Source organism: Hyaena hyaena, unplaced genomic scaffold (genome assembly GCF_003009895.1).
Source record: "Hyaena hyaena isolate Hyena2069 unplaced genomic scaffold, ASM300989v1 scaffold_327, whole genome shotgun sequence".
Taxonomy (NCBI): domain Eukaryota; kingdom Metazoa; phylum Chordata; class Mammalia; order Carnivora; family Hyaenidae; genus Hyaena; species Hyaena hyaena.
The window spans coordinates 592,924-618,988 of record NW_024080962.1 but is presented as its reverse complement, the minus strand read 5'-3'; the positions used below and the strand labels follow the sequence as shown (position 1 = coordinate 618,988).

Here is a 26,065-nt window from a genome sequence, read left to right as displayed (position 1 = left end):
ATTAAGTAAAGGAAACTAATGTTGTCTTTAACCAGCTCCATAAAATAATTCCCCAGAGCTTCCCTGTGTAAATCACCTTGTAGGGCAAAATCCTCTCCAAGCAGTCTACCTCAGGTAGGAAAAGTCAGCCAATTCTTCGGGGGTTTTATGTTTTATTTTGGTTTGGTTTGGTTTGGTTTTTTTTTAATGTTTATTTTTGAGAGAGAGAGAGACCAAGAGAATGCATGAGTGGGGGAGGGGCAGAGAGAGAGGGAGACAGAAACTGAAACAGGCTCCAGGCTCTGAGCAGTCAGCACAGAGCCCGATGCGGGGCTCAAACCCATGGATTGTGAGATTATGACCTAAGCCTAAGTTGGACACTCAACCAACTGAGCCACCCAGGTGTCCCATACTTTGTATTGTATTGTTAACTCTGCTATGATGAGCCTATGTTTATTCTCTTATAAACATATTAAATGTTACCTTTGTTTCACTTCCGATTCCTAGAATTACACAGGGTGGAAATAAGGAGTTCTGGCTGAGGCTCAGTGAGTGGGTCCATCAGAGCTGGTCTACAGAGCCCAGGGAGAAGATACTCTTCAGTGTCCATGACCTGCCTGATTCAGGCTGGTTGGTGTGTGTGTGTGTGTGTGTGCATGTGGATCTTTTTCTAGGAGAATTCTAGAAACTCCCATATCTCTATTCTGACACGTCTCGTCCTGCCAGTTAACTATTATATAGTCACAAAGCTGTAGGCTCCAGCTGTCATCTGAAACGTCCAAAGGGCTGGGTTGTTTATTTTATTTTTTTTCTGTTGAAGTTAAGCACATGTCCGGTTGTAGAAGAAGTATAGGTGGGATTTGCAGGATGCTTTTCCTCTCTGGGCCATGGATTACATTTATCCTGGCTTCAGAAACATGTTCAATCCTCTTATCATTATTGTGATTTGTGAACCATCGCTAAGCATTATAGGAGTTGATCAATACCCAAATTCTCCTCATTAGGCTTGCCTTACTGGTGTTCAAACTCAGAAACAGTACAGATGGTGTTAAGGGTCTCTCTGAGCCTGAGAGCTATGAAGGTACAGCCACCTTACATCCTTCTCTCTCCAAGAATCCAATAACCTTAAAGTATCTTAAGGGAGATAAAATACTTGAAGGCTGATAGCCAGGTGGAAGAATGTCTACCTGAAAATCAGCCAACAAGTTACATTTCTGTCAGGGTAGATAATAAATACATAAAAATACACCATCTCTGAAAATAAGATTTTACTTTCTATTACATAATGATTTCCTGGGGCTCTCTCCTTTTAATCTTTTATGAATTTGATTGCTTGCTGCTGTTTCAATAGCTTATGATTAAGAGATCTAGAATTTTAAAAAGGGGAAAGGGTAAACCAACTTTGAAAACTTCAATCAGATTGTAGACTCTCTAAATGGAATCAGTCTCTATTAAGTCTTCTGATGTGAATTATCCATATTTTCCAAGGTTGAGACTCCTACTTACAGACAACTAATTTTAGAGCCTTGGGACTTCTTGGTTTTAAGATATTGTTAACCTCTTTATTAAGCACAGAGATTTGAAATTTTCATCTGAGTAGGCAATTCTCTGAATTAATGGAAATTATAAGATGTTGCGTACTTCCAACTTAAGTCACAGGTGTGCTTTCCATGAAATGCAATATCTATAGAGTCATCTTGCTAATGGACTATTTTATTTAATTCAAGTTGCCTTGCACACTATTATCAGAGTTTGTGATTTTGGAAAAGAACCTCCTGATTCCACGAGTGACAGCAGCATACCACAAAAGGGAAGATACTCGGGAGGAAAAACCATCCAAAGCAATGTACTGTTATGGGATGGTTGTTTTCCTAAAATCCCTTCTCATCTGACTGTCCAGTTTCTTATCCTGAAAGTGACTTTGTTGTCATAAGAGCCAGACAGACTCATACGAAAGAATACTCAATTTCACATTGTGAAAAGTCCCTAACCATGAACCATGTGAAAGATCTGTAAATGTCACTTGAATTCCATTGGAAGTAAGAACCATGTCACTCTCATGTGACATTCACCTTAACTCCCTCACATCAAGGGGGATCTTGCTCTTTGTGACCTCGGTTAGGCTGATATGATCTTAGCTCTGAGCATAGTATTTAATACTATGTACTAATTATTTGCATTCTTAAGACTTTTCCTAGTTTTTACTTTTCTGAAGCTCCTCAGCCAGGGGAGTTACCAGAAGAGACAAGCATGAAATTAATTTTTCATAGTCATTTAGTAATGGATGGAATGCTCATAACTCACTTCCATGAGATGGTTTTTGAATTCTTTTGTGGCCCCCTATAGACTTTGGATCAATCCCTATCTAGAAAACTGGATGAAATAAACCTTTTCCTCACTTGCATTTCAGGATGTCTTCAAGTGGTATGTGGGGATGAGTTCTTTCCCAGTGGGCTAAGAATCTCATGGCATACCAGACTTCTTATCTAGAAACATCCCCATGTAGCATTTCTTATTAACTCTTCTAGATTGTCATTTTCTTAGTCTTAATTAATGCCATTACTTTTTTTAAAAAATATTTTTATTTATTTCTAGGAGAGAGAGAGAGAGAGAGAGACAGCATGAGCAGGGGAGGGTCAGAGAGAGAGGGAGTCACAGACTCTGAAACAGGCTCCAGGCTCCGAGCTGGCAGTCAGCACAGAGCCCGACACGGGGCTCGAACCCACGAACCGCGAGATCATGACCTAAGCAAAAGTTGGACGCTTAACCGACTAAGCCACCCAGGCGCCCCAAATTGATGCCGTTATTAACCTTATGTGAATGCATGCATGGCCTTCTCTTAAACCAAAATTAAATCATAAAGTCTAGTTTCCTTCCCTCTTCTTGGATATATGCTGCTTAATGGCACATTATTCTATAAATATGAGCCATAATGGCCAAAGTGTTTACGGACACAAATCTGGCACCACTAGCAATGAGCATAAGAGACATTGACGAGAGGGAAATTTTACCCACTGGTGTTTTCAACGTCTATTTTTGTCTATTTTCACTGTTTTGGAGCATCTAACAGGTTTAGCATACCTGCCTTTCTTCCTTCACCAAGCATCATTTGTTGAGTATCTACTATGTGTACGTACTGATGGTTGCCAGGGACTCAAAGACAAGTAACACACTCCCAGTTCTGGTGAGCTCATAGTCTAGGATATAGAGGCAGGTGGTCTTTTCTGAACAGAACAGGAATTATTCTTGTCTGCAGACATGGCATCTATTTAAAGTGGTATTTCATCACCTGTGTGGCAGGAATGCAAACTCCAAACAACCATGTACTTCTAGGCACCTCCTTGACAGCCTTGACATCAAATCATATTAATGCCAATATCAACATTGTGTGCTGTCCTGGGTGCTGATTATGACTATGTAAGAACCTCTGTAAAATACAACCGCAGTGGCTGTGACTCACTTCTTACCTGACAGGGCTCCTTTTGTCTTATTAAGAAACCCTGTCCTTCCTCCCTTCACACCTACATCTAATCTGTAACTAAGTCCTAAGTACTGTCCTTCTTAGTTCTTCTCACAACCCTAACATTTCCATTCAGTTCTCACCTAATGTATTGCTGTCACTTCCTCCTAATTGGGCTGTGTGGTTCCAGTCTCCTGACACCAATTTACAGTCCCTGTTGCCAGTCCAAATATTCCTAAAGCATAACTGCCATTGCTCCCCACCCCCTGCGTAGACACTCAGTAGTTCTCTCATCAAGCAGAATGAAGACAAGTCACAACCCCCTTTCTGACCATTTCTATTCTTTTTGTTCCACAGCATAGCAAACACACCATGGCTTCCAATACTCGGTCTCTGCGCTCTCAACTCTTACTGTTATTTGTACGACTCCTTCTTCCTTTTCCCTTCTATGTCCAGTGTCCAAACCTTCCCATTCTTTACAGCCCAGCCGAAGGTGTCCCAAATCACCCAGCCGTAAGCGATCTCCTTTTCTCAGTACTCCCACACGCTTTGCGACCCCTATTACTTTCTTCTCAATATGATACTCACTTATCTAATAATGCAAACCACCTTCTATGAATTATCATGAGCCAGTTGCTCCGTTGTGCCTCTTTTATATGTTATCTAACTCTATCATTACCTGTGGGTGAGTTGCTATGATCCTTCTTCTGCAGATGAGAAAACAAAACCACAGAGAGATAAATAACTTAATAAGCTTACATAGATTGGCCAGGATTTGAATCAGAGTCCACCTAACCCCAAATCTCATTGCTTTTAATAAGTATGCTTCATTTGCCTCCCATATACCTATTTTTAAATATCCCCTACCAGTGTCCATGTACCAGCAGAAAAGGGGGGAAAATCCTTTTATCTTATGTGTTTTCCATAATGTAGAACTTTGTTAAATCTTTGAATGTATGCCTCCTGACTCCTTATCCAGTTCCAGGTACTTCAAAAATTTAAAAGAAGACATTAATTGATAAGAAATCATACTATCTATTTAAGTGAGTAGATAGATACACTTGTTTTTAATTATTTTCAATTTGGGGGGAGAATTTAGAAACATTTGGATCAAACGCGACGAAAATATAGGTTTTATTTATTCAAACCATTTCTTGATTTAAACAAAACGGGGTGGAAGACAACTTCTAGGAGAATTAACTTTAAATGGTGAGTTACTGTATGTGCACACACATGCACACACACACGCACATGATTTATACTCTTATTTACCACGGAAACACAACAAAGGAAGAACACTGGCAGGTGGGAATCTGAGATCTTTGGTTGCAGTGTTATTCTGAATGTCAGATATGAATACCTGGCATTCTGGGTCTGTGTCTAGAGACGTAGGCCTGTCAGGATTGGTCTACAGAAACAAGGCCTCTTATCTTCAAGCTTTACTTAAGGGACAAAACAGAGACCATTTTTGTCTCTGTGTTCTCTATATTAGTTCTACGTGAGGGCCCTGTTCTTAGACAAGATTATTACCCTTTTTTGTTCTGTCCTCTGTAAGCAAATGGTTGGGGAGGAGGCGGGCTTGGACCAGAGATGACTTCTCCATATTCTTTCCATATATTGTTGTCATACTGGGTAGAGCTAGACAAACATTTGAAATGGTTGTACTTGTTTTTATAAACTACACTCCATCTGGGTTGAGAATCTGTGACCTGGAGTGAACTTAAAACTCTGAAAGCGGATGCTATGCTGTAGCCTGCCCCTTATCTAAGACTCCACACAAAGGCAGGGGCATGTATGTTATGGTGTCAAATGCATTATGTCTTTTATCTGATGCTGAGGCTTTGAGAACCAGATATTCCCATACTGCAACTAATAATAAATCAATAGGCAACTCATTATTCTGATATTATAAGGAATTGTATTCTTATGTTAACACAAATCCAAAAGTTTTCTTCACTGACCAGAATAGGATGAAATTAATAGGGGCGCCTGGGGGGCTCAGTCAGTCAAGCGTCCGACTTCGGCTCAGGTCATGACCTCACAGTTCGTGGGTTCAAACCCCACGTCGGGCTCTGTGCTGACAGCTCAGAGCCTGGAGCCTGTTTCGGATTCTGTGTCTCCCTCTCTCTCTGATCCTCCCCTGCTCACACTGCCTCTCTCTCTCTCACTCAGAAATAAATAAAACATTAAAATTTTTTTTAAAAAGGATGAAATTAATAAATAATAAGTTAAATGTAAGATGTTCTCTCTTTTTTCATTCATTCATTCTTTCTCTTTTCTTTCTTCCCTGATTTCTTTTTCCCTTTCTCCCTTTCTCTCTCCTCTTGAGAGCATAAGCCTCATCAAATCATGTGAGGCAGAATTAAGTCCAGGCTTCTGTTCCCTGGGTGATCATCCCTGCTGAGAAAGGTAATTGTCTAATTTACTTTCCAGCTAACATTTAGGAAAATAAATTTAATAGCAAGCGCCTGCAAATATTAAGCCTACTACAGCAAAGTTAAACGTTTTTGTTAGTATCTTTCTTGCACCTAATGTTTTCAAAACGCGTTTGTTTGTTTTTTTACTTTTCCTTGATTACCTCATTGAGAAATATGTGTTCATTTTTCTCAATGCACCATGACACACGGAGACCATTCAGCTAAACCTTGATTCATGTAGGAATTATTAGAAGTCATTAAAAATATATCACCAGAATTCCCATCTCAGACCATGTTTTGAAAACCCTAAGTCCTAGAAGCTGGAAGAGGAGAAAATAGGTTCCTCTGGATTGAACACAATTGAATTCATACACTTTTCATTGTCCTGCTTTCATCACGCCCATGAAAGCAGTAAGGCCAAAAAGGTTATATCCCTGGAATTCATGCAAGTTCAAACACTGCCTCCTATTGGCATGTGCTTTCCAAGCTTCTTCACACCTCATTTTGCATAACTCTTGCAACAGCCTTCTGCATGGAGGAGCAGGGAATTACCCCTTACTGAACTCCAACCTTCTAGGAGTGCAGTCACATATTTGACGGGTGAGAGGGCCGGGGTGTCAGCCTTCAAGTACAAGTCCTTTGGTCAGTTTACCAAAAGGGGCTTCTTCACCTGTCCAGAGGCGAAAACACGTCAGAGGAGCTACAGATGGAGCACCTGGTCTGCTCCACCACGGCCAGGGCATCATTATCAGATAAGGGGCAAAGCGTAGGCAGCAACAATGAAAGTCATGCATGGTTATTTTACTAATTAACATTGAAAGAACCTTCCGTGGGAGGAAGAGATGAAGAAGCATGCTCAGATACAATGTTTCTGCATCTGTGAATAAAACATAGATATTTAGTAACAAACTATTTGCAAAAGCACTTTGTGGTTTAAGGAGGACTTTAAAACCTTCCCAAGAAAAAAACGAAACACTTGATAGTATTGAGGGTGAAGTTGAGAGATTTTGAGATGGAACTGGCCAGAAAGCTCTACCTACAAATATTAAGAGACTTCTTGCTGCAGCAGAAAAATAAGAATAGGAATATGCACTGTGATTTCAGAATGATTAAGAAGCTTCTCACTGCTCCTTCTAAGAACTAGTATCACTGGCAACCCTATCATATCATTTTACATGGTTATCTGATCACATAAAGCATTTTTTTTCCTTGTGGGAGTCTAGCTAGGTTCTAGATTCTAGAATCTCCACTAAAATTTCAAAGCACAAAGAAATCACTTCTTCAAGCTTAATTATCTTCACATTGATAAGAGGCTTACCATTCTCCACTATTTTGCACCTCACTTATAACATGCTGTTGCTAAGTTTTATAACTTCAGGTAACAATATTGGGTGCTCAGCTCATAAAAATAATAATACCTAAACATGAGTCACTATTTGTCATCTCTAAGTGCTCACAGTATAATGATGAAAGCCCTTAGATAAACCATGACTGAGTCCTAATCAATATAAATATTAATATAAATATATTATCCTTTTGGGGGGAGGTTTCTATTGTTTAATAATATAGTTCTTTACATTCCATTGGCAATTTGTAGTTCACATATATTATCACATTTGTGCTTTTAATTATCAACCGAAAACTGGTACAATCCATAACTGACTTCTGTTCTCATTTCTACAATTTACCTAAAGCATCTGACTTGTTCATGACCATTTTGGTTTGCTTAGAAAACTTGTTAGAAGATTCATATGGATGGAGGTGGGGAGAGGGGAAAATGGGTGATGGGCATGGAGGAGGGCACTTGCTGGGATGAGCACTGGGTGTTATATGGAAGCCAAGTTAACAATAAACCATATTTAAAAAATTAAAAAATAATAAAATACGGTATTCAGGGGGAAAAAAGAAGATTCATGGAAACTTACCACAACTGTAATAAGCACTTTAAAAACAATGAACTTCTTATTTAGAGCAATTTTAGATTTATACAATTATTATGAAGAGAGCAAAGTTTCCCCTGTACTCTGCATCCAGATTTCCCTCATATTAACATCTATGTTAGTATACTGCATTTATTATAACTAATAAACTGATATCGATACATTTTTATTTACTAAATCCATAATTTATTCAGGTTTCTTTATTTTTTTAATGTTTTTATTTATTTCTGGAGACGAGAGAGACAGTGTGTGCAGGGGAGGGTCAGAGAGAAAGGGAGACACAGAATCTGAAGCAGGCTCCAGGCTCTGAGCTGTCAGCACAGAGCCTGACGCGGGGCTCCAACCCACGAACCGTGAGATCATGACCTGAGCCGAAGTCGGACCGCCAATAGTCTGAGCCGGCCAGGCGCCGCTATTCAGATTTCTTTAGATTCCACCTGATATCTTTTTTTTGCTCACAGAATCCCATCCAAGACACCACATTACATTCAATCTTCATTTCTCCTTAGGCTCTTCTTGGTTGTGACAGTTTCTCAGATTTTCTTTGCTTTTTAATGAACTTGACAATTTTGAAGCATGTTGGTCAAGCATTTGATAGACTGTCCCTCAGTTGGAATTTGTCTAATGTTTCCCTCTTGATTTATCTGGGATTATGGCTTTTTTGGAAGAAGATCACAGGGGCAAAGTGCCATTTTCATTGCCATATCAAGGGATAATACTATCAACAGGAGTTATCTCTGTTGTTGTTGACCCTAATCATCTGGCCAAGGTAGTGTTTGTCAGGCTTCTTCAGCTTAAACTTACTCTGTTTTTCTTCCTTTCTATACTGTACTCTTTGGAAGGAGGTCACTTTGCTCAGCCCATACTGAGAGAGTGGGGATTTATGCTCCACCTCCTTGAGGGCAGAGTATCTGCGTAAAGTATTTGGTCCGAGATGTGTTTTTAAATTATAAAAACCTGGAAGGATTTCACAAGTCAAAAGTTTTGTAAGGAGGAATAAGGGAAAAGATGAGGAAATCCTTAGGAGGAAGGAAAGAAGAAGGGAATTCAAAGTAATCATCACAACTAAGGTATGAGGTGAGGTTGTACACCTCAACATGCTTCTGACTTGAAGCATATTCCATTCAACTTTTTCCTACTCACCCAGTCCCTCAGTTAAAGTGAAGCATTTGAACATTCGATAACTATAATGAAGTCCAGAATCCTTTCACTTTTCTCCTGAGATCATCCCATGGATCTGATACTTCATTCATCGACAATGCTTATCCTACAGTGAGGTTCTGGTGTTGAAAATGCATAAATGGTCTCCACATTTCCAGACAAAGTTCAATACCTCTTCTTTATAGCGGATACAAGTGGATAAGTGATAGGAAGAGGTGTAATCTCTCATACTGTTGCATTTCACTTAGAAAACTATTGATAGTAGACAGTGATTGCTGTGTAACAAACCATCCCCAAACTGAGTGGCTTAAGAAAGTAATCATTTATTGTCACTCACATTTGTGGGACAGCTAGATTTTATCTAGCCCAAGTTCAGCTGGGAAGTTCTGCTTCTCATGAAAATCTGTTTGCTGGCTGAGAGTTACTGATCTGTGTTCCTCACCCGTTTCCAGCATGCTAGCTGTAGCATGTTTTTATCATGGCAATGTCAAAAGGCAAAAGAACAAGTAGTAACATTTGCAATCTCTTGTACCCTTATTTCTTGAAACACTTTTTTTTTTGTAACCCAAGACTATCTCTGTCCTCTTATCTTTTATTTCCTCAATTTTTCTTCCTTTAACTCAGTACTGTAAATAGGCTCTACCTAAGGCTTAGCCTTTAATCCTAACTTTTCCCATGTGTGTGCTTTTCCTAAGAAAGCTTATCCAGGGTCAGTTTTTCTAAATCTTTAATGGTAGTTTCCAGGTTACTATTAAGCATTTCCATATTTTCATAATCGTTAATCCCATGCTCCACTTAAATCAATGTTTCTCCCCAATACAAAGCTGTATGTTTTTTTTTAAAGATTTTATTTTTAAGTACTCTCTATATACCCAACATGGAGCTCAAACTCATGACCCAGGGTCAGTCAAGAGTCACTTGCTCTACCAGCTGAACCAACCACATGCTCCTAAAGCTGTATGTCTGAAAAAATCTTTGGTCTTTATATCATGTTTGATGTGAATGCAAAAACAAAACCAAAGTCCTGATGAAAACCTATCCTACATTAATAGGAATCTGACAGCTTTTAAAGTTAAAAGAGAACACACCTGAAAGAAAACAATAATGATGAGAAGACTATTAAACACCATTTCCTATGAGAAATGATTAAAGTTACTAATATTTTTTAAATCTAGAGATTACATAGGGCATCATGATCATCATGTTTACATAGTTGAAGATATGTAACATGGAAGACCTGAGGTTTTTATCTTTTGTAGCAGAACTATACCCAATAGGTAGATTTGAGGGAGAAAAATATTAGCTTGATATAAGAAAGAAATTTTTAGTAAACAGAACTGCATGGAAACAGAATTGGCTATATATCTTTATTTTTCAATTATTGTCACTTGTCTTTCCTGAAAGGTCTTGCTTCCCTTTTGCTCAGTTCCCATCAAAATCCTATCCATCCTTTAAGATTAATCCCAAGCCTTCATCTTTCAATAAACTCTTCCTTGACTACTCAAATTTTATTGATCCTTTCAACTCATGTTAATAGCTTCCTAGCCCACCCCAACTAAATTAAGCATTCTTTGAAAATAGAAATACAACACATAATTTTATAACCTTAAGTATGAAACACAATTTTGACCTTATAATAGACATTCAGTAAATTCTCACTGATTTACTGTTAGAAATCTTCCTGATTTCTAATCTGGAATCATTAGGCTTCATTAGAATTTGAACCAGGTTGAAATGCCCAAGGGTCTGATCATTTCACACTTCTTTCACAAGAGGAGATGCCTTCTGATTTCAATAGTAGCCAGAAGGAAGTAGGGAATTTTGTCATCACTTGCCATCCAAGCTTATATTTTCCTACTTATCAATAAAGACACTGAATTTAGAGGTTCTCTACGAGTTTAGATTTATAGATGAGATAATTTGTTGGAAGAATTAGCAGAATGAAAATGCCATCAATTTCTTCATGTCTGATAATTATTTAGCACAAAAATCATCAGGTGAATGGGAATATATGATGTGGAGGAGCACATAAAGCACTGAAGAGCTGTCACTCCCATTGGCATTCAGGACTTCCTGTTGCCATAGTTACTGATGTACTCCAAGCGATTTCCCTCCTGAATCATACTCTGCAAAGCTTCAATGAAAATAAGCTATTCTTCCTGCTTTATTTTTCTCTAACCAGGAACTGAAGCTAAAAAATAGCTGCAATTCCATGGGTGTTTTCATACTTTTAAGCAAGACTTTAAGCATACAGAAAGAATGAGGAGGTTAATTAAAATAAGTGCCTCTGATTGCAGTTTTTACCTTATTTGTTCAGTGATGATTCACTGAGGACACAACTATGCTTATAGCCCAGTCCCTGCCCTAGAAGTTAACAGAACTCTGTTAGGGAGAGAGATAAGTAAGGGATGCATTTCTGGGAAATGCAATCACAGCTTCTGTGCCAGAAGCAGAGTATGGAAATCCATGGAAACACTAAAGAGAGGGAACTTGTAAAGTTTGGGGTGCTGATGCAGTTGGATCAAAGGGAGGTTCCCATCCTGTGAATCTTGAAGCACTGTTCCTCTGAGGTTTAGCAAATGTAGTTTTGGTCACTTTGGATACAGGACACCTGCGTTACCCTGCAGGCTGGGTTTATGGAGCGGTAGCGTGAGGCGACCAGCCCTCTACACACAACAAGCTATCATCTGCCAATTCTCACACACGGTCTCTCCTTTCCCCTTTGGCTACAGGAACTCCTTCACAGACATCCTCCGTGCCATCCTTCTGTCCCTGGAAGTCCTTATTGAAGATCCAGAGCTTCAGATAAATGGCTTCATTTTAATTATAGACTGGAGTAATTTTTCCTTCAAACAAGCCTCCAAACTGACACCTTCCATCCTCAAACTGGCAATCGAAGGGCTGCAGGTATGTTCACCCAATGTACAGTATGAGACTGTGTGCCAATGTACTTTTTGATTTCAATCAAAGTAATATTTGTCCTTTGGAATAGAAAAGGCAAACGTAGATGCAATTCACCTGTGAATCCTCCATATTTTCACTTCAGCCTGCGTTAGATGGTTTTCTAAAGCAGTCCTCATTTTCATTAACAACTCTAAATTACTGTTACCACAGGCACAAATTACCTACTGTAGCAATTATGAATAAAGCTCAGAGACATTTAGCCTCATCCATCTGAGAGTTCACAAAAATGAAAACTAGGAGACATCTGCTCTATGAGCACGTCGTATATAGAGGTTGCGTGGGGGCCTTCCAGGGCCTCTGGAAGCAGTTTAGCACCGTGGAAATGCATCCTGTGGGTCCTCACTTCCCAGAATGCACTGTGCTTGAGTGTCTGTACTCAAGTAAATCGCTTCAGCACCAACAAAGGAAACAGACAAAACTCTACTTACTGTTTGATGACCAGTTGTCAGAACTTAGGGGAAGGGGATTTTGTGCTGCGTGGAGGTCGGGATGGCCAGTCTCCAGGGTCCCTTCTACTTTTAAAAACCAGTGATTCTGTGAAAAGTAACAAACTCAAAGGGCAGTACTGCGTAGCTTTCCGGTGACGACATTATTATAGTGCAAAGTAAAGACACAGTTCGGGAAGGTTCAGAATCAGCACAGATAAAACTCATGTCCCTTCTTAATTCTGAAGGAAGAATGACCTTTCTCAAAGATGGCAGTTATATGCAGCTATGTAGAAAGCAAAATATTTGCTAATTCTTGGATCAACAATCATGACTCATGCTCTTCAAAGTACAAAAGTAGGAGACCCATTCCCACCACTCCTGAGCCTCTAGTGTGATGAGTTGTTGATGGGGCTGATTTTTACTCATATTTGGCTTCCTGCAAATCTCTTAGCACCTCACAGGCCTCTGATAAACATGTTTCTTGAATGCATTTTTTTTTTTTATTGAAATGGTTTCCTATTTCAAGGGTAGGAGAAGTAGAGTGGGCATTTCAGAAGAGGAAGAGTAAATACACCCTCTTCCACTAATGCCACATTGTCCTGGGTGGCCCCATCATGCAGCTATCAGGGGCATGTGTCTGAACTTGCTTTTGTATTTTTAGACTACAGGCAGTGTCCTGCCTCGCCTTAACCATCTCGATCACAGATTGGTCTGCCCTATACTATCAATCACTTTCTCTCAGCTTTAACTCCTTTTCTCCAGACTCCTCTTACCCAAATCACTGAACATCTGACCTCCCTCTCCTTAAAGCTTTTATCAAAAGGAGTTTTAAAGAAAGCTGCAAAGTTTATTTCATGCTCTATAACTATGCTGACCGTATTTCCAGGGTTTTCTGTGATAGTAGAAGCTTCATTTAATTTTATCCGTTTTAAAAAAGATAATCCATTTTGTGTATAGGTAGTTGTGATTTAAGCTCTATGTATTCATAAGATTTTTTTTCATAAATCAGGAAAGCAAATGTCCTTTATCTAACCCTGTGTTCTATTTTTTCCCCTGAAAATGTGTGGATTATATAATATGTCCCTTGGCAACTTCACCAGGCTGTTGTGGATCTTACTGAGTTAATGCATGTGAATGTGTTTTAAAAGGTAAGGCTACACATAAGCCTGTAAGATATTTTTGTGAGAAAGAGGAGGTGACCTTTTTTTTTTTCACATAGTTTATTGTCAAATTAGTTTCCACGTAACACCCAGTGCTCTTCCCCACAAGTGTCCTCCTCCATGCCCATCCCCCCTCCCCCCACATCCATCAGTCCTCAGTTTTTGTCAGCATTCTAGAGTCTCTCATGGTTTGCCTCTCTCCCTTTCCCCCACCATTTCCGCCCTTCTTCTCCCCCTTGTTCCTCCGTCAAGTTCCTCCTAATCCTCCTATACGTGCAAACATATGATATTTGTCCTTCTCTGCCTGACTTATTTCGCTCAGCATAACACCCTCAAGGTCCATCCATGTTGCTACACATGGCCAGATTTCATTGTTTCTCATTGCCATGTAGTATTCCATGGTATAGATAAACCACATCTTCTTGATCCATTCATCTGTTGATGGACACTTAGGCTCTTTCCATGTTTTAGCTATTGTGGAGAGTGCTGCTATGAACATTGGGGTACATGTGCTCCTATGCCTCAGCATTTCTGTATCCCTTGGGTAAATTCCTAGCAGTGCTATTGCTGGGTCATAGGGGAGTTCTATTGTTAGTTTCCTGAGGAACCTCCACACTGTTTTCCAGAGGGGCTGTACCAGTTTACATTCCCACCAACAGTGTAGGAGGGTGCTCCTTTCTCCACATCCTCGCCAGCATCTAGAGTTCTCTGATTTGCTCATTTTAGCCACTCTGACTGGCATGAAGTGATATCTCAGTGTGGTTTTGATTTGTATTTCCCTGATGAGGAGGGATGCTGGCATCGTTTCATGTGTCTGTTGGCCATCTGGATGTCCTCTTTGGAGAAGTGTCTGTTCATATCTTCTGCCCATTTCTTCACTGGGTTGTTTGTTTTTTTGGGTGTGAAGTTTGGTGAGTTCCTTATAGATTCTGGATATCAACCCTTTATCTGATATGTCATTTGCAACTATCTTTTCCCATTCCGTTGGTTGCCTATTAGTTTTCTGGGTTGTTCCCTTGCTGTGCAGAAGCTTTGAATCTTGATGAGGTCCCAATTGTTTATTTTTGCTCTTGATTCCCTTGCTTTTGGGGATGTGTCAAGTAAGAAGTTGCTGCGGTGGAGGTCAAGGAGGTTGTTTCCTGCTTTCTCCTCTAGGGTGTTGATACTTTCCTGTCCAGAAGGTGACCTTTTGTGGGCAAGGTGGTCCCACCTGGGCCTTTACTTGTATCAGAGCCTGGGATGAATTCTACAACATCCTTTCTATAGCTCTGGTTAAGAAATAACCTCTGCTAGGACAAGGGGAGATGCATGAGGTTAAGATACTTCCTCCCATGATCTCACAGAACAATGACCTGAACCCCTTTGCTCCTCTCCCTTTATGTAAAGTGAGGGAAACTCCTGTGACTGTGGGAAAGTATCAGGCCAGTCTGAAGTCAGGCTATCTGGATTGGAATGCAGATTTTTCTGGGAATTCTTCTTGCCCAGGCTCTGAAGACCTGGGAACCCTTAGGAAGGTGCAGTCTTTCCTGCTAAGAGAAGGAAGCCAATGGTCCCAGGGGATGCTAAGCATGGGTATAGCTCCTCCATCTTGGATATGGGCCCCCTGGACCACCTAGCTATTGTCTTGGCAACTGTGAAAAATCCCTCAGGGCCACTGCAGACAGGTGGTGCTTTTGCTACACAGAGGACAGTCAGATCTGACCATCTACTGGCAACTTCTCACTCCAGACTATATTTTCTCAGGCTTTGGGAACATTCAGACCCCAAAGAGGTCACCCCTCTACTGGCTCTCCCAGTGATCTTTCTTCATTGCAGGGATTGTTTTTATCCACAATGTAGCCATTAACCCCTTAGACATTTCAAAAAAGTCATAACTTGTACTGAGCAGAAATCATACCTTTGGTATTATGCTAAGTGGACTGAGCCAGTCAGAGAAAGACAGATATCATATGATTTCATTCATATGTGGAATTTGAGAAACTTAACAGAAGACCATAAGGGAAGGGAAGGAAAAATAAAATGCAAACAGAGAGGGAGGCAAACCGTAAGAGACTCTTAAATACAGAGAACAAACTGAGGGATGATGGGGGTGGGGGTGGGGAGGGTGGGGAAAATGGCTGATGGGCATTGAGGAGGGCACTTGTTGAGATGAGCCCTGGTGTTGTATAGAATGATGAATCACTGGAATCTATTCCTGAAGCCAAGACTACACTGTATTTTAGCTAACTTTCCAAAAAAAAAAAAAGAAAAAAAAGAAAAAGAAAAAGAATTCATGTCTTTGTGGTCACACTTGTAAAAGGAAGGCCCCATACATACAGGTCTCCATTTGTCAGCCATGAAGATTCAAGATAAACTCTACAACACCGCTGATGTGGGTGAAGGCATAGACTTTTGTGGAGAAAGGGAACGTGAGGCAAGGCCAGTGTCAGTGGGAGAAGAGAGGCCCCCGTTCTTCTTCCTGTGCCCCCTCTGAGAGGTCTGATGAGGTCAGAGTATCGGCTAGGCATGCGGGGAATTGCGGGGGACGGGGAGCCTGTGTCCCAGTGAGGAGACATTGCCCTCTCTGCTGTTCTGCCTTTGTAGGGTACCTGTGAGACGGCAGGCCTGTCAGGGGGAGTCATCAGACCACTTTTGTGCTAGGCTGCCTGGCTTAGGGTTTTAGCTATTTATAGGAGCTGTCTCAGATTACCTGCTGCTCAAACCCCAGATAATCTGGGGCCCTGGGAAATTACCACCTATAGGTAATACAACACCTCTCACAAGGAGAAAGGGGGTGGGGCTCACCGCTCAGGCAGTGAGAATTTAGAATCATTTTTGGTCATCCCACACCTTGCATAACAGCCTAGTTCCCAAGCCCTGTGTTACAGTCTATTACCTCCATTCTTTGTTCTCTGTAAAGACAGTTTTTCAGTGCAACCCTTAGCTACTAATTGTTGTGCATTGAGTTCCTTGAGAAGCTAACTCTGCCACAGAGGTTAGCACGCATGAGGGTTAGTAGGGGGTACTCTTGAGATCAACTCCTGTAGAAGGGAAGTTGTGGAAGAATGTTTGCCGGCAGAAGTTAAGCTAGGGTTCGGTCATTTCCAGTGAAAGCCTCAGGTGTTGTGACTGAAATGACCCTTCAGATTTGTCCCGGATTGGGGCCAAGAGGTTGGACTTTGATATTCCCACCCTGTTTAGTCACTGGGGACAGGCTGCTCTGGGAAGTGGTTGTGAGCTTGAGCAAAGCGACTCTCTTCAGCCTGAAGCCCCAGAGAGCACTGTTATCTGTCAACGTTCTGCTGGCAACTTCCCTGGGTGACTGAAGAATAAATCCACAGTCCTGAACGAGGCCTGGCAATATATTAGAATATTGACCATAATAAGCAAAAGATATTTGGAATATCCTGTAATGTAATGTCAAGGGGCTTCCTTTATTTTGAATCTAGATGTTTAACTGCTTTTCTTTCTTGGTTACATTTCTCAATTCTGCCCAAAGTAGAAGCAATACCCAGTAATATTGAGGTGTTGGGCACTGGGTTAGCAAATCAGGGGTCTACCAGTTGTATTTCTGTGCTTCAAAAGGCAATTATATATATTTAACTGATCCTTGAGAAGGAGAAAAGGCACTACAATGGAACTGAGATAGTCTTTTCAACAAATTGTGTTAGAACGGGACATTTCGCGTGCAAAAAAAACCTGAATCTAGATAGAGACTTTCCACTTTCCACAAACACTAACTCAAAATGGATCACAGACCTAAGTGTAAAACTGAAAACTATATAAATCCAATAAGATAACATAGGAGAAAACCTATATGACCTTGGTTATGGCAATGGCTTTTTAGATACACCACCAAAAGCACAATCCATGAAAGAAAGAATTGAGAAGCTAGATTTCACTAAAATTAAAGACTTCTCCTCTGCAAAACACAGTGTCCAGAGAGTAAGAAGAAAAGTCGCAGACTGGGAGGAAATATTTGCAAGATACATCTGATAAAGAATTGTTATCCAAAATATACAGAGAACTCTTCAAACTCAACAATGAGAAATCCAACAATCCAATTAAAACATGGACCAGAGACCTGAACAAACACGTCACCAGAGAATACATATACGTGGCAAATAAGCATAAAAACAATGTTACACATCACATTCATCAAAGAAATGCAAACTAAAACAACAACGAGATACCACTATATACCTAATTAGAATGACTAATATCTGGAACGCCAATAGCATTAAATCCTTCCAAGGACGTGGAGTGACAGAAATTCTCATCCATTCCTGGTAGGAGTGCAAAATGGTGCATCCACTTTGGAAGACGGTTTGGTGGTTTCTTACAAGATTAAACATATTCTTACCATATGATTCAGTAACCGTACTCTTTTTTACCCAAAGGAATCAAAAGCTTATATGCACATAGATGTTTTTAGCAATTTTCTTCATAATTGCCCAAACTTGGAAGCAACAAAGATATTCAGTAGGTGAATGGATAAACTATGATACAAAGCAATGAAATATTATTTAGTGCTAAAAAGTATGAGCTATCAAACCACAAAAAGACATGCAGAAACCTTAAATGCATATTATGAGGTGAAAGAAGTTAATCTGAAAAGGCTACATACTGCATGATTCTAATTATATGGCCTTCTGGAAAAGGCAAAGCTATAGAGACAGTAAAAAGATCAGTTGTAACCAGGAGCTGTGGGTGGGGGTGCGACGTGGGGCAGGATGAACAGGCTGGGCACAAAGGCTGTGTGATGTTATAATGATGGATACTTGTCATACATCTGTCCAAATTCATAGAACATACAATACCAAGAGTGAACCGGAATGTAAACTGTGGACTTTGGATAATACTGATTCGTCAGTGTGCGTCCATCACGTGTAATGAATGCACCACTCTGGGTGGGAGGGACGCTGATAATGGAGAAAGCTACACATGTGTGTGATCAGGGCCTATATGGGATTTTCCATATCTGTGCCTTTCCTTCAATTTTGCTATGAACTTAAAACTGCTCTACCAAGTAAAACCTTAATGAAGAAAAAAGGTAATTATGTTGCCTCTAACAACAATTATCCAAAAAATGGTATGTGCATAGAACTTTGGTTATGTGCTTCATAGGCTGATTTAGTGAGTTATAATAATAGCCCAAAAGAAGACTGCTCTTTAAGGGATCATCAGATTTCTAGATCAAAAGTTACGCTGTACCAACCAGTCATGAAATTCTAATAGTGTATGTATTATACATTCCTCCTTTTACAGCGATACTTTGAGGAAATGTCATTGTTTAGAATGTTAAGTTGTCCCAGTTACATAAATATTCTATGAATATTAGTTCAAAGAACTTCAGTTAAAATACTAATTTTGAGAATGCCTGGAAGCCATCTTCTCTCACTTGGTTGTTTGATCTCTTAAATGCGGTCAATAATGTCTAAAAGAGCCGTGTATGTGTTCATTACAACTTGTTTAAATTTTAATCAAAGTTTAAAAGTAATATTTATGCCACCATTTTAATACAGCTCAGCATTATTCTCAATTCTGCTGGGGAATTCTGGCAGAATGAGCAACACGCTGAAATCCTGCTCTTGAGTTTTGTAATGTCTCCAAAATCAATTTTTGGAATTATTTCTTGTAAATCATTGTGGCCCATCCATTTCAATCAACACACAGCATTTATGCATTTATCAATGTTCAGCCAACCCAGATATTACAAAGAGCTTACCGGCCCGGAGTGTTTTCCTTGGGAAGAGCTGTAGCCTTGCATCCTGCGGGCTATTTACAAAATGTTTGATTCCCTTAAGGACCCAGGCATTTGTTAAGGGTTTAAAAAAGCTTACTTTTCACTCACTGGAGGAGAGCCAGACATCATTCATTCTTTTTTCTCTTTTCCCCTCATTTCTGGGCTTAAGTCATTTTCCTCTGGCCAATCAGACACTTTTTCTATTCATCCACTCTTCATTCACGGCTTACTGTGTGACTGTTCCATTTTTAAGACAGTATTATAATATTTATGTTATAAATATTATAAATATTTGACTTATGCTGTTATAAGTATTTGATTTACACTGACTACGTCCCAAGCACTTTTCACATACTATTTAATTTCTACCATAAACCTATGAGGTAGTACTGTTATGACACCGCATTTTACAGATGACAAAACTAAAAACTAGAGAGATCAATGGCTTGCCTGAGGTCTTTAAATGGCAGAACCAGGATCGAAGCTTGAATATTTGGACTCTGCTCTCACCTGCATCAAAGCGTGGCTGCACCCGCAGCAGTTACAACACCTGGGAACATTTTTGAACGTTCAAAACGTTCAAATGTTTTTGATAGAGTTCTCTCCCTTTCTCCACCTCCTTCCTCAAACTCCCAACAGCTTTGAGCCAGTTTAGTGCAAAAGGAGGTCCCCCACTTTTCAAACTCTTAGCCTTAAAGTGAGGATGGATTTGGAGTAATGCTCAGAGGCTCGGCCAACTGCAAATCATCTCTCTCTCTCTCTCTCTCTCTCTCTCTCTCTGTTACCCTGCTTCCCACCTGCGTCCATTCTCTCTACCCCCTTCCCCTTTTTCACCCCTTTTCTAAAACCTATGACATGCTCACTTGCCTTTATAGTATCCAACGTGCCCTCTTCACCTAAAAGACTAGAACAGTAAAAAGTCTGTCAAGTCAGTGGGCAATGTGACAGTTCTCTGGGGTAAATGAATGGATAGTGTGATTAGAAATTTGGAAAAGCAGTTTGGGCAAATGCATTTCAAGTTGGTAGTAGATTCACACCTATCAAGCATCAGTGACTCACACCTTCAGATATAGTGTCTCCTGGTTATTCATTCAACATAGAGAGTGGGTCAGGTACTCTCTAACTAAACAGGATTTGTAGCAGAGAACTGAGCTCGCCAGGCTTCCTGAAGCTTACATGCTAGGACTTTATTATGCAAAGCATAGTCCACAAACCGCCAATATCAGCATTGCCAGGAGCTGGTTAAAAATGAGACACTCAGGCCAGTCCACTGAATCAGAATCTGCATTTCAAGTTCTCTAATGTGCAAGTGCTCTGCATGCACATTAAAGCTGGAGAAACACTACTGCACCAGCTGGCATTGCAGGGTAACAGGATCTCTGCTTCAAGGGCATCAGATTTCCCTGGAGGAATCCATACAAGCCTCATCACTGGATCTCATTCCCAATGTTTTGGATTCATAGATCTTGAGCAGAGCTCATGAATTCACCTTTCAAAACCAATCCCAGGTGATGCTGCTGCTGGTACAATCACACTTTGATGTAGGTGAGCATCAGCTCCAATTATTTGGGCCTCGATTCCGGTTCTGCCACCAAAAGGCCTCAGGCAAGTCATTGACCTTTCTAGATTTTAGTTGCATCATCTGTAAAATGTGATGTCATGACAGTGCTACCTCATTGGTTTACGGTAAAACTGGACTGTGCATGAAAGGTGGCTGGAACTAAGTGCCACAGACAGTGCTCGCTGAGTGATAGAGTGTAACTGACAGAGTGAAGAGAGCAGCTCTTATCCATGGGCTCCTGTGGCTCCAACCTATGGATTTAAATGAGCATGCTCTCCATTGTCCCACATCCGTCAGTGTGGCTCCCGGAAAATAAGATCTCATCAACCCGTTCCCTGACCCCGAACAGGGAGCTCTGTCTCCTTATTCACCTTAGTTAATGACTTAGGTCCAGATTGCTGTCACCTGCCCAGGCTGTGGTACCTGAGATGCTGTTTCTTTCTATTCATGTGGTGTGATCCTTGTAATTATCACCAAACAGTCCACTGCTCACGCTTTTGCAGTTGGGTGATTAATGGGGTCAAAATCACCTCTTTCATCCAGCAGGATTCTTTAGCGATAACATTTATGCTGTCTTTTGTTGATTCCTGCAGTTGTTAGGTATTAAAGAATATTAGATAGAAACAGCTTGAAGGGAAAGGATATTTCTACGTTGCCAAGAAGTTTCTTAATTTATGTTTTCTGAACACTCCCAGTATATTTGAAGAACACTTTCCCTCCAAACTATTTTTACTTTCTCAGCTACAAAGCTATAATTCTGAATTTGCAATAGTGCAATACGTTACTATGGAAATATTAGAAGAATAAACTAGCTCCTCTAATGCTCTGCCTTGTTAAGTATCAATTAAACTCAGGAAGATAATTAGGGCTAATGAGACTCTAGTGACCCTGATGGCAAACAGTATGGCCTATTTAAAATAGTTCCAATTAAATAGGTATATCTCTAGCATCTTTTTTATTAAATAGTTTTTTTTTTTTTTGGACTCTCATGATTTATAGATCTAGCCAATGCTCTGATGTACCCATTTAAGAAACAGGTACTAAGTCTTTGCACCAGTCACAAAAGTAAGCAGATGCAATCCTTGCTCTCAAGATGTCATGATCCAAAGCAGAGGCAGACCCAAGAACAAATGATGAAACAATGAGCACATGCAGAAAGAGGGATATGCACCAGGTTCATAAAATCCCAACTCAGGCCAGAGGTGTTAGAAACGGCATCCCGAGTGAGGCACACATCAGCTGATTCTTAGCAGATGGGTTCAGAATAGACAAGAGGAGGCAGGGTGGGAGAATTTCAGGCATGGGAGATAATACCGGCAAAGACATACAGGCAAGATATACTCAATAAGAGAGAGAAACGGAATTGATTTTATATTCTTGGAGTGTACAAGGACCAGGCAAGGAGCTTGTGTGCCCTGAAGACATTGATGGCCACTAAATATATTGAAGCAGAGTGGTAACATAAATTTATATTCACATGTGATCCATTTGGTGAGTATGAAAAGGGAAGATTCAGAGGCAGGAGAATAATTAAAAGGCAAGTGGAATAATTCAAATAAGAAATAATAAGACTAAGTAGGGGTGATGGAAGGGATTCAATAACTACATAAGAAGTAAAATAAGGCAGTGCTTGGTGGTTGGATCCTTGAGTATGGAAAGTGGTAGAGAAGTCAAGGCAAAGCTTAGGTGTGCAGCTAGGGTGAAGGGTGGCTGGTGGTGCCAACCAATGAGACCATGCGGACAGGAATGGCAGGTGTGGGGAGATAATGAGCATTATTTGAACATTGGACATGGTGAGTTTAGGATCCCATGAGATATTTGAGATGTTTATGTTAAGTCTGAGCTGAGGGGAGAGGTCTCGGCGGGATCTACAGAGTTGGTGGTATCTGAAATCATGGGAAAGGAACAGATCATTCAGAGAAAAACTAGAGTGATGAACAACGACTGAGAAAAGAACCCAAGTGATGAGCATTATAAGTGAACAAGTTGGATGAAGAGGACCCCACCAAAGAGAAAGGGGAGGTTGAGACAGGGAGATGCCAGCATCTCCGGACAGAAACTAAGGGAGTGGCGCTTCAAGGAGGGAAACCACTTGAAGGTAGTGGTGGGAGTAGCATTTAGAGAGCTCTGGTTTGAGGAGGAAGGTGGACAAATGGAGATAACTCTATCAAGAAATATTTCCTGGAAACCACAGCAGGTGGTGAATAGAGGAAAGTGGAGGAAAAGGAGCAAGAAGATGGTAGCGGAAGAAGTAGCACATCTTACTTTCCTATTGGACAGGACTTTCAGCAGCAGAATATAGTAAGGGCCTTCACACAGCTGCGTAAGGTCAGTTTTGACAAAAGATTGACCGTTGTGAATTGTTTATTTCCAAGTTAATATTTCTCAGTGCACCAATGTAGAGATCTCTGCTTTCATTATTACGAAATGAGGTGTGACATGGCTATCCAGGGAATCTGCTGAATATATTATATATTTGCAGAAATATGGACTACCTATGAGTTTCCAGACCTGCCAGTGTCGTGGCACAGCGTTAATCAGTATTCAGCTGTCTTGGAGGCCAGCTGTTGAAGGTACCAATGTGGAAAACCTTGCTCTGTCATCCTCGTTCTCTGGTGAAGAAGCTATAGGTATTAAAATAATACTACATTTCCAAAAAAAAAAAAAAATCAATCAGAGCCCTTTGGTTTCCTGGAATGAAAAAGCAACTCAAGTCTGGCTCAAACAAAAGAAAAATGGAGGGGAGGGACATTCACATAAAAGTAAAGTTCTCTATCTTCCAGGCTTGGCTAGTCCTAGAGGCGAAGTTGAAACAATGCCTTAGGAGCTCAGTCTTTCCTTCTCTGTCCTTCTCTTAGTTACACTTTTCTCTGTACTGACCTCATTCTCAGACAGGCTTCCTCCTGTGAGTGACAAGGAAGACTTCAACAGTTCCAGATACAGGTGACCTCTGGTTTCTGCATGCTTGGCAGGACTGAGGGGGTTGGGGGTACTCTGGCCAGACCAGTTTATGAGGCCCCTCAGAATGCTACACATGAACCGCATAGACTAAAAATGTTGGGGGATGGCACCCAAAAGATGCTGAGAAATGACAAAATTTTTGCTTAGAAATTTAAGGTAGAAAATTAGAAGTTTTATTGCAGTTCTTTGCTTGCTATACAATGTAGCAACTAGGAGTTAGGAAGTTGAGTTTGTTTCTGTTTGGCAATTAATTCCATGGATTACCTTGGGGAAATGGCTTAACATCTGTACACTTGATGTTCTTTATCAGCAAAAACCAACAGGATTGGACTAGAGTAGTGGTTCTCAAACTTTATCACACACGAACATCACTGGAGGGCTTATTGATTACAGAATCTTGACCTTGGAGTGTCTGATTCAGCAGGTTGGCGGGGTGGGTGAGTGAGAAAGCAGTTCCAACAAGTTCCTAGGTCATCTTGATATGCTAGTCCAGGGATTACACTTGATACTAGACTAGATAATTCCTTACAACCTTTTTTTAATCACCTAATGCTACAAACCTATAATTTTACCTCCATGAATAGACTTAAAGCCTATATTAGGGATGGGAAATAGGCTTTCCCCATGTAACAAATCTAAACACAGTTGACCCTTGAACAACACAAGTTTCAAACTTCATGGGTCCACTTATGTGTGGATTTTTTTCGGTAAATACAGTACAGTAATATAAATGTATTTTCTCCCCCTTACAAGCTTCTTTTTTTTTTTTTAAGTTTATTTATTTATTTTGAGAGAGGGAGACAGAGTGGGTGAGCCGGGGAGGGTCAGGGAGAAATGGAAGAGAATTCCAGATAGGTTCCTCATGGGCAGCACAGAATTTGATGCAGGGCTTGACCCCATGAATCCTGAGATCCTGAACTGAGCTGAAACCAAGAGCCATATGCTTAACCAACTGAGGCACCCCGACACCCCCTTATGAGCTTCTTAATAACATTTTCTTCTCTCCTGCTCACTCTATTGTAAGAATTCAGTGTATAATCCATATAACATACAAAATAGGTGTTTATCAACTCTTTATGTTATTGGTAAGGCTTCCAGTCAACAGTAGGTCAACAGTTTTCCAGAAACTGAAAGTTATGTGCAGATTTTCAACTGTGCCCCTGACCCCCATGTTGTTCAAGGGTCGAGTGTAATTAGGATGCAGTGCAAAGAAGAATTTTGAGGCAAGCTCCATGGATGGTAGCATTGATTTGAGACATCTGCCTTCATTACAGATAATAAAGGGGCAAGCCTGCCACAGACAATTACTTAGGTGTTCTCACCACCCTGTTCAGGGGACAGCCCAGTGTTCATGGCACAAGAAATAAGGAGAAAAACCATAGAGTGAGACAAACATCTCAAAGAAGCTCATATTTTCTAATCTAGGTTAGAAATAAGCAAACTTGATGATGATGGTGGTGATAGCAGTGATGGTGGTGGTGATGGTCCCCTTTCTTAGTCTGGTGCTTAAAGCATTCTCACACAGGGGCATCTGGGTGGCTGAGTCAGTTAAGTGTCCAACTTGATTTCAGCTCAGGTCATGATCTCACGGTTCATGAGTTTGAGCCCCGCATTGGGCTCTGCGCTGACAGTGTGGAGCCTGCTTGGGATTATTTCTCTCCCTTTCTCTCTGGCCCTCCTCTGCTTGCTCTCTCTCTGTCTCTCTCTCTCTCTCAAAATAAATACATTAAATTAAAAAAAATAACAATAAAAATAAAGTACTTTCACACAATGTCTTATTGGATTTTCCCAACAGTTCTGTGTAATAAGCAGAGCAAGAGAGGAACAAATCATCACTTCAAAATAAAAACATGAAAAAGATCGATTGAAACCATGGGTGCAATATCAGTTCTGCCAAGATCATTGTTGCCTTGGAGGCCCGCTAATGACTCGGGACATTGCGGTGCATCCCACCATGAGAGAAGGTGGGCTTTGTGAGAATAAATAGGCGGTAACGTGCAGTCTCCATTTTCACCAAAGGAAAGCATTTGTTGCTAAGAAACCACTGAGGATTGTTAACCCCTTTTAGCCCAAAGACAAAACTTCAAAGTCCAGTTTCTTATTTTTATATTTAGAAGGACCTAATTTTTGTGTAATAAACTATACTGATGTGCAGTAGACAGAGAACTACTGAAATTGTAAGTGAATGCTGAGAAATGACAAAACTTTTTGCTTCAAAATGTAAGGTAGATGGGGCGCCTGGGTGATGGAGTCGGTTAAGCATCTGACTCTTGATCTCAGCTCAGGTCATGATCTCACGGTTTGTGAGT

At 40.5% G+C, this 26,065-nt stretch overlaps 1 protein-coding gene across 1 annotated transcript in view; it reads left to right on the top strand.

Moving 5' to 3' along the window:
• The window catches only part of CLVS1 (clavesin 1), a 161,823-nt gene that overhangs the window by 59,983 nt on the left and 75,775 nt on the right, over positions 1-26,065 (top strand). Inside the window, exon 2 of the mRNA XM_039249126.1 lies at positions 11,690-11,864. Coding sequence (XP_039105057.1) covers positions 11,690-11,864 — 175 coding nt within the window. The remainder of the gene's footprint in view (positions 1-11,689; positions 11,865-26,065) is intronic.